Source organism: Akebia trifoliata, chromosome 5 (genome assembly GCF_017979445.1).
Source record: "Akebia trifoliata isolate Shusen 1 chromosome 5, ASM1797944v1, whole genome shotgun sequence".
NCBI lineage: Eukaryota > Viridiplantae > Streptophyta > Magnoliopsida > Ranunculales > Lardizabalaceae > Akebia > Akebia trifoliata.
The window spans coordinates 10,032,146-10,042,249 of record NC_141379.1 but is presented as its reverse complement, the minus strand read 5'-3'; the positions used below and the strand labels follow the sequence as shown (position 1 = coordinate 10,042,249).

General features: G+C 32.8%; 1 protein-coding gene across 1 annotated transcript; it reads right to left on the bottom strand.

Moving 5' to 3' along the window:
- Positions 1-6,662: 6,662 nt before the first annotated feature.
- Positions 6,663-8,659, bottom strand: LOC147401441 (micronuclear linker histone polyprotein-like protein). The gene has a single exon (XM_086442759.1). The coding sequence runs from the start codon at positions 7,880-7,882 to the stop codon at positions 6,860-6,862; it is 1,023 nt and encodes a 340-aa protein (XP_086298885.1). The 5' UTR covers positions 7,883-8,659; the 3' UTR covers positions 6,663-6,859.
- Positions 8,660-10,104: the final 1,445 nt, after the last annotated feature.

Here is a 10,104-nt window from a genome sequence, read left to right as displayed (position 1 = left end):
TTCTTGGTCATCTATCCTTATTCTTTCCGAGAGTGAATGGAAGATTGAGGTGTTGACAGTTCAGACAGCCAGAAATGTGTTTGGACACACAATTATGATTACTCTAATTGCTGACTGTCCCTACAAATCTCGAGATCCTGTTTTAGGCATCTTGAGGTCTTTTGATGGTGGATGAGGTTTAGTAAGGTCTTTTTTCCTCACTGTCTTAGTAAGTATAGATAGATAGATAGATAGGACAAGTTGGATTCAAGGGGTTTTGAATTTAGATTGTGGAAGCTACATTCCACAAGTCTTACCACTAAGAATTAGCTAGGTTGGCACTTCCCTACAATTGTATTCATTTACATAATAATTAGCTATATTTTAATAAGTTCTTTGTTTAGAATAAAAATATAAGAAAAGAAATGTATGAAGTGAAATAAATATTGCTATTTATACACCGCAATTTATCGACAATAATTTATCTCTAAAGACAAGCAATTTCCTTTCCAAAACTCCATATAACCAGTAACTTGACAGCGTAAAATATTTCAACTTCAATCTTCTAACACCAAGCCTCCCATTCCTTTTGTAGAACAAATCTTCTCCCATTTCACAAGCTGATATTTAAGTGAGCCATTGTCATTCTATTTTTTTATTTTTATATTCTCATCCTATTTGACATGGCTGCTAGAATCAAATACAAAGACATTATAAAGAACACAAAGACCATTCTCACATTTTTTGAGAGGTATCTATTCTAGTCTGCTATCGAGATATGATGTTAGAAGGTGGGCTATTCTCATGGCAGGATACGGCTACAACATTCTTTATTGGTTACTTCTCCAAACTAAATTTCCTCCAAATAGCATAATAAGTGAGCTCTCAAATACCTCACCTTGCAGTGGGTGGTGGAATCAATTGGACACAAAAAAGAACATATCCAAAGAACATAGAGATTTGATCACCGAGAAAGAAACATTTCTTCACTATTTTTTCCCCTTAGCAGACTTGAGGAAAAACGATACATCAATAATGAGAATGAGATGAGTGCAATTGAATTTGCAAAAACTCTACTCTTAAATTCCCATTTAACAAACATCGCCTAACAATAAACAAAATTTATTACCCAAAAAATAACATAGCTTTTCGACAATCATTGGAAATGAGATTTAGGTTTCTCGAAATGTTGGAAGTTGGAAAGCAAGGTCGAACTGTGTTCCCAATCGGATGCTAATAAGAATGTATATTTCTATCTTGCTCTTTTTCTTTTCTTTTTTTATCCTTAATGGATCCAAAATATCTCATTGTCAACTAAACTGTGTTGGTATTGAGGAAGAATCTAACACAGCCACAAGCCCATGTGAGTATGTAGTTAGAAAAAATATGAAGGCAAGAATTATTGTGTAACAACCAAACATTTGGTAAAATAAGCTAATAATCGAATCCTAAATAATCAAACATTATTGTGATAAGACCAAATAGAAAATAAATCAAGCATTTGAAATAGCTTGGTTCCCTTTTAATAAAAAAAATCAAGCATGGGTGGAGCCACATAATTAACAGCAATAATTAATGTAAAACATCCATCCAGACCGTCCAATAAACAGATCATCATGAAATGGGCAATGTCGAAAATTCCCACTCTAACTTATCGATAATAAATCATCTCCAAAGACTAACAACTTCATTCCCAAATCTCCATATAATCAATCATCTAAGAGGGTAAGATAATTTATTAATTTCAATCTTCTCCCATTTCACAAGCTGATATTTGGAGAATCTTTATCATTCTATTAGAAATTTCTAATTTTATTCTCATCTTATTTGACATGGGTACTACAATCAAAGACCATTTTTTCCCCCTTTGAGAGGTATCTAAGTATGCTCCTGAGTTACAATGTCAGAAGACTATTTGACATGTGCGGTAACTTCTCCAACTCCAAACATCTTGCTCGTAGTTATAGTTAAACTAAAATTTCTTCGAAAAAACGTAAGAAAGCTCTAAAATACTTCTTCTTGTAGTGGTTAGAGTCAATTGGATGCAAAAAGGAACACATCAAAATTGTTCCTTGACAAAGTATATAACGATAAGACCGAGAAAGCTCTTATCTTGAATGCTATTTTTCCATTAGACTCTTTGGAGAACGATATATCAATAATAAGTGCAATTAAATTCTAAGATCGAAGTCCTAGGAAACAACATCACGTGAACAATAAACAAAATATCGGATTGACAAGTACTTTATACATGAGATCAAGAACATAGGGAACATAATTTCAAAGAAGTATCCCCCAAGAACATTACTCTCCTTGCATTCCTCTCCTCCCATTTTGGATACACATTCAACCACCACATTCATATGGACTTCCAATTCTACCATTGTCCCAGCCAGAAGATTCATACATACCTAAACTTGTCAACACTAATTTGTCTCTAAAGACCTTAAATTGCCTTTCTAAATCTCTACATAGAAGTGCAATTGATTATTATTTGGTGAGAATGCTTTTTGAAAAATAATTTCCTTCAACATATTGGTATTTCTTTAAATTTATTTATTTATTTATAATAATTAATTAAATACCTTAGAAGCATTGGGGGCATTTCAGTTTTTAACTAAGTAAATAAGGGCGTTATCAGCCAAAAATAACATAATTTTTAAGTTCTATCAAATTCCCACAAACATTGGAAATGATAAGCAAGTTTGAGTCACTTCCATTGTTTCAAAACTCGGGTTGATATCTCATCTCATTGATGGACGAGACCGAGATAAACCATTTAACTCATTTCAAAATGATTTATTTATATTTGTTTATACAAAAATAATTATAAATATTTTTATAAAATAATATAGATTAGAGATGTTTAGTCATAAAATCATCTTTTATTTATATAAAAAATATTTAAATTCTAAAAATAATAATTATTTTAATTAAACTATACAAAATCCTTGTGGAGTAGTTTTACTGACTCGGCCAAGATTTTCAAAATATCATCAAATCATCCCTTTCATCTCGCAAAATGGTGTGAAGTCTGAGACGTCATGTAAATCCTCCTCGTTGCTGAAATGGTACCAAGAATCTCCGTCTCGGACAAGATTTAAAACCATGCATGGTCACTTCTAACAATTTTCAGCATTCTGGAAATGTTGGAAGCGCTTTTACATGCATTTTGAAGCATGGAAAGCCATGTCAGACTACATGCCTCTCTTTCTCGTTTTTCATGATTTGGTTTCCTTAATGGGTCCAAAGTATCTCATTGTCAACTGAACTGTGTTGGGACTGAGGAAGAAATATAAGTTCTTATGGACCTAACATATAGTGACCGGCCCATGTGACATTGGTGGGGTTACTAAAGAAGATAAGGTGTGTAGTTAGAAAAAAACCAAGCAATATTATTGTGAAACAACCAAATATTTGATAAGATAAGCTAATAACCAAACTTTAAACAACCAAGCATTATTGTGATATAAGGCCAAATGAAAAATAAATCAAACATTGAAATTGATTGCTTAGGGAAGAAAAAAAGATAAATGAAGCATGGGTGGCACCACATTATTATCATCAATAATTGATGTACACATCCATCCAGACCGTTCGATAAATAAATCACCTTGGCATGGTCAATGTCAAAAAACCATATAATAGACAAGCAATTTATAGGATAGTGTCTTTATATACTATCATAGAGATGAAAGACACCACCATTGCATCATATGGTTGATTGCATGGGCCACTACTATGTGAAAACTGGAAAATTAGACAGAAAAAAATGACGGTCCAAGGCCAATGAATTTTGGAAACTGAATTTTGATGGTCTACGACTGTCGAAATTCTAAATATTCCCAGATTTGACGGCTTAAAACTGTCGAATTTTACCCATCCTTCATTAATTTGATAGTTTCGACCAGTCGAAAAAAATAATAATTTGACAATGAAAATTTTGACGCCAATTCGACCCTTTTATCTATCGAATTTTATGAAATTTGATGGCCCATATCCATCAAATTTGGGCTTTTTTCACATTGTGCACGGGCAATAACGGAGGGTCCTAGGTTCAAATCTCCCCCCTTCCCCAAAAAAAAAAAAAGTAAAAAAACTCACTCGACTTTAATCCATCATTTTCAATCATGTCTTAATATCTTGTAGAAGTTCTTGATTTTTCTCTCTAAAAATCAAGGTACAAACCTCATCTTCAAGCCGAATTTTAAGAATCCTGGATATAAACTTTCTCCAAAAATCTTATATTAAAAGTGATTTTGGAAAAAAAAAAAAAATTCTCAAGAAGGGAGCATTTTTCATAAGCTAGGGAGTACCAAGGTAATTTCAAGAAAAATTCTATAACAAAATACATTAATTTAGATTTTTTTATATTACTTATAATGATATATTGAAAAATACTTTGAAATCGTGCTCATCAAATAATTAAGTAATCTTTCGGGTGTGATTTGACAAAACAGTCTTAAAGATGTCCCCTAATGTTTAACTAAAAAATAAATGTATCCTATACAAATCTCACTTGAGGCTGGAAAAGTCCAAAACAGAAGAAAGAAACAATGTTTATGTAAAGGAGGAGAGATGGGGAGGTGGAGGGAAAAATACCAAACACCCAGGAAAAGAAAAGGATTACAAAAAAAAAAAAAAGGTTAAAGAGATAATAGATCAAATCAAAGCCTAAGGAACCTGAATGAATACCATCCACTCCATCATCCCAAGAAAATTCACTCATGGGATACCATAACTTAGAATTCACTTAATTTATGTTGATAATGGTATTTTAAGAGGAAGAAGAATAAAAGGAAAAAAATTATTAAAACAGCTATATAAATTGCTGAATCAATCATGTTTTTTAATATATATATATATATATAGCATGGCGTTCGGAAGCCTTAAAGAGAGTCAAACATTTTTTCAATGTATGGGTTAGAAGTTTCAAAATAAGTTGATTTTTTGTGAGGATGATCTCTATGATGAGGAGATCATCCTCACCAAAAAAAATCAGCTCATTCAAACACTTCTAATCGAATCAAAAGTGGTTTACAAAAATAGGATAGTCCAAGATTCTTCAACTTATAAATTAGGGTTAGAAGTTTCGGAATGAACTGATTTTTTGTGAGGATGATCTCTTCACCATAGAGACCATCCTTATAAAAAATCATTGCATTTTAAAATTTCTAACCCCTTGTTTGAAAAATGTTTGGCTCTCTCTTTAAATCTTAAAGAGAGCCAAACATTTTTCAAAACAAGGATTAGAAGTTTCGGAATGAGATTATTTTTGGTGAAGGTGATCTTCATGAGGATGATCTCTATGATGTGAAGATCACCCTCACCAAAAATCAGCCTATTTTGAAACTTCTAACACCATTAAAAGTGGTTTACAAATCAGACGATCTATAATTCTTCAACTTGTAAATAAGGATTAGAAGTTTCGGAATGAGCTGATTTTGGTGAGAATGATCTCTTCACCATAGATATCATCCTCATAAAAAATCAGCCCATTCTGAAACTTCTAACCCTTATTTTAAAAAATGTTTGGCACAATATTTAGTTCTCTTTAGAGCCTCTGAATGCTTTCCTATATATACAGAGTTATAGATCCAATTTCGTAAATCTCTTTTTCTATGAAAACCCTTATTTGATATAAAATCGTGTACTAGCAATTTAATTAATGAGTTTACATGTGTCTTTGAGTTGAATGTAAGTTCACAAGAAGTATAAATTAATAAATAGAAAATTTGATCAAATGCCAAATAATCATTTTCATAATAAATTATTTCAAAATTGGGTATTTGACCATTTTCTTAAATATAAAAACATGAATGATTTTGCAAAATATTGTGTCTTTTTCGTCCAACCCCTAAGATAAAGCTTCCTAAACAAAAAAGAATCCAAATGGAAGTAGACAATAACCAACCCACCCTAAATTAGGCCATTGTCCCCCAGTTAAAGCTACCTAAATGAATGTGTGTCAAGTATCGCTCAAGAATTTTTATATTTTTTTTGTTCCGTTTTTCATTAAAAAGAGTCTCAAAACATGGCAATGTGAACAATGATTTTGGAAAGGAAAATTATGAAGTAACATTGAAATTGACATTATTTTAAACATTGCTGACGTGGATGTGTCTATAAAACTACTCTTTTCATCAAGATACGAGTGAGAAGCATCCATGGTTCAATGTTACTCCAGCATGGAGTGACTTGACATAATTTATAAGAGTCGTGCTAGAGTAGCATTGAAATTGACATCGTTTAGGACATTGGTATGCATAGAACCATAGACACTTCTCACTTGTATCTCGATGAAAAGTTTTTATGGTTCTATATGCACATCCAAGTCAGCAATGTCCCAAACTATGTCAATTTCGATATTACTTCAGCATTTTCAATTTGTAAATGGCCAAGTTATCTTAATATCATTTGTAAAGGAGATCTTGTGTTTGAGTCATCTTGATATGGCTCATGAACGAAACTAGATGAAAATCGAAGATTTAAAAGCATGCTTTGAACTCCTTTAAGGTCCTCCAATTTATCTATAGCTATGAACCTACAGTCAGATCAAACCATCTAATTAATTGCACTAGTCTTTGAACTCCCTTAATAGTATGATCTTACAAATGTGTGCTTATCACCATGGATTGTGAAACTCAAATTATCATATAAAAGAAAATTCGAAAATAAAAATAAAAATATAACTTCTCTTTGTATCAAATAGTTACAAAATTCTATTAAGTTACAAGCTATATAGATGCTCTTATATCTCATAAAAAGCAACTTAACAACTATGGAAGGACCAACATTGAATCACCCAACACTAACATCAGATTATCAAACTTGTCTAAAAAAAAAAAAAAAAAAATCTTCCTTAGCAAATACCCAAAAATTATTCATCTTTCTTGAATGAAGTTCTTCCACTACTACCTGAATGATGATGCTTCAAAATCCATCTCCACACATTCAAGCTTTTCTTGCACTTCTTCATCTCTTTATCACTAACTGAAATCCTGCATGAACTCTCTTTACTCAACATCCCACCATCACCTCTTAATTGCTCAAATAAATGAAGATCACTTTCAGAGAAATCACTTCCTTTGGAAACTCTATAACCAGATTCTGATTCCAAGAAATCGCCACTTTTCATATAAGAAAACTGATCAGCTTTTGATTCTGAGGAGATCCCAAGGTTTAAATCAATAAAACCTGAATCCTCCACACAACTAAATCCACCATTATCAAAATCACTAAAACCACCTTTTTTAATACTCTTAAAACCATTAAAACCACCAATACTTTTCCTTTCTGACTCCAAATTCTCATCCTTATTAATAAGATCAGAAGATCCAACCCTGAAACCACCAACAGATCTGGATCTACAAACACCCATATTTCCAAAATCCCAAATCTCACCTTTTTGATCAACCCCATCAACATTAATCCCTGAAAAACCAAAACCCTTGTCTCTTTTCTTCCTGAAAAACCTTCCCAACCTCCCAAACCCACTTCTCTTAACATCAACAGAACTACTACTACTCCTCTTGAGAAGAACGTTGGAATCTGATTTGTAATCATAGTGTGGTGGCTTTGTATTTGAATTTTGGATTTCTTCTTTATCATTCTCAATGAGGAATGAAATCCTACCGACACTACCAACATCAGCAGTCCATGAATTTCTGTAAGAGGAGGAGATATCAGAGCAAGAACAGGAGGAGAGACGTTGCTCTCCACAATCTGGGCAGACAAGCTTGATGAGTCTATCTTTGAGGCAAAAAGCACAGACTCCAACTGAAGATGAAGATGGGTGTTTTCTACATGGAAGATCTGACGATGAAGAAGAGTAATAAGAGTCTGAGAACAACCAGTTATTACTGCTTGAAGAAACTGCAACAGCTTTGCCTCTATCTTTCATGGTTCTCTGTTTTTCTTCTTTTTTGGTGTTGGGTTTGTGAAACTCTCTGAAAGTAAGAAAAATTTGGAGTTGAAAAGATCAAAGAACTTCGGTGGAACTTGAAAGATGGAGATAGGTTCTTAAATCTCAATTATATACAAAGAGAGATAAAGATTAGAGTTTTTCTGGGTGGAGCTGTGTCTTGAAAGTGAGAACTAGAGGATGTGTTATATTGCAAAAGTGAATTTAAAAGTTGGGTTTATGAAGGAGAAAGAAATAATCAAATACCAACCTATTGACATAGAAGAAGCTCTAGATTAGAGTCTTGGGAATTTGGGTCTAGAACGAAATAGAAGAAACTAGAGATTAAAGTTGTTTTTATGAGAGAGAATTGAGTTTGAGGAGATGATCTTAGGAGAGAGAGAGGTTGGTGAAGAAAGGCAAAGAGCCATACTATACAGACAATCAAAGAACATCAAGGAGTGGAACTCGAAACACGAAGTTCAATTGTCAAGGAGAAATACATGTGTGTAGTGAGAAATTGGGTTTTTAAGGAGCAATAAAAAAACATATATAGGAGAGAGATGGACTAAGATGGTGGGTCTAGAGAAGTGAGAAGGAACCACATATTAAGTTGTCTTTATGAGAAAGATTTGAGTTGACAAGATGAAGTAGGCATAAATGGAGTGAATGTACACTTTGGATTGGAGACAGAGAAGTTAGTGAAAGAGGCATATATTTGACTTTGAGAAGATCAAAGAACATCAAGGGAATGTATGTGTGTGTGTGTGAGAGAGAGAGAGAGAATGTAAACCAGACTTTTTTAATGTTGGGGAAAAGTCAAATATAATTGAGTGTGGAACAAGTGTAGATAGACAGTCGTCAACTTTACGTTTCCTACCAAAAGCATTACTGATGGTTGATTGATGAAGACTGATGCAGAGAGTGCATCAATGTTTGCACTTGATACATTGAAATGGTTTGGTTAAATGGGTCAGATTTAATCCGAAATCTCAAACGAATTTGAATTTAAATTCAATGGGTTTGGATCTAGAAATGAAGGATAAAACAATATTACTTAATCCTGAACACTTTCATGATGATTATAATAATGATGATTATAAAGTTTGGACTAGCATTATAAGTGCAGACATAAATTTAATCAGGCCTAAGTTTGAAGAGTCTTGCTGGAGTTACCTCAAGATTGGACCTCACATGGCACAACTTTATGCGGAAGTGTATGAGAATTATACATGTTTTTATCAAAATATGAGGAAAAATATTTATAATTCTCGTACACTTTCACATCAGAGTATGCGATGTGAGGTCCAATCTTGAGGTCACTTCAGCGTTATTTAAGTTTGAATCCTAATAAATCACTAAAATCATAGTAAATATTGTTTGGGTGACCAAATTCACATCAAACAAAACATGCATTCAAGTGGTGGAAGACTAACGTGGTAGGCATATGGGTCTTTGTTAAGATGGGCAGAGTCGTAACTAAAGTAACTTGTATTATTATGAAAGAAGAGAAATAATAATGCATGCAATCTTCTTTGATTTGAGTTTACATTTATCTATTTAATGTAAAATTGAATTGGATTTCAGAGTGAAATTGATTAACATCCAACTAAAATTGGGAACAAATCCTCCGTAGCCTATTTTTCTTGTAGCTCTTTGTAATTGTTTTCAAGGGAACGAATCCTCTGTGGCCCCATTTTCCTATAACGCCTTGTAGCACGATTTCTACAACCCACAAAATATCACTTTAAAAAAAATAACATATCAGATCTCTTGTACTTATGTTTTAGATCAGATTTTATAATAATAAAAAAATTACTTTTTTTAAGGTGATCCATGACTTCGAAAATAAATGATCATTGAGTCTCTAATTTTCAAACACTTATCAACCGTGTATTATAAATTTGTAGTTGCCGTGAGACTCTTTTAATCGTGCAAGAAAGCTACAAAGCACTACAGGAAAGTGGAGCTATAGAAGACTCGCTCCCTATATTCAATGGCTGAGGGTGTGCCATATCATCAAGACAATTGCAACCAACCGCTTAAGTTAGGAGTTCAATAATCGTACATTTTCAAACACATGATTAGAGAAAAATAAGTTATTTAAAATAAATAAATAAATAAAAATTGATATAAACTCTAAATCATGACTCGAGAGGATTGAGTTGTTATTTTTCTTCAATTTGATGTTCTATGGATTGTAGAACAAAAACTACAGAGAA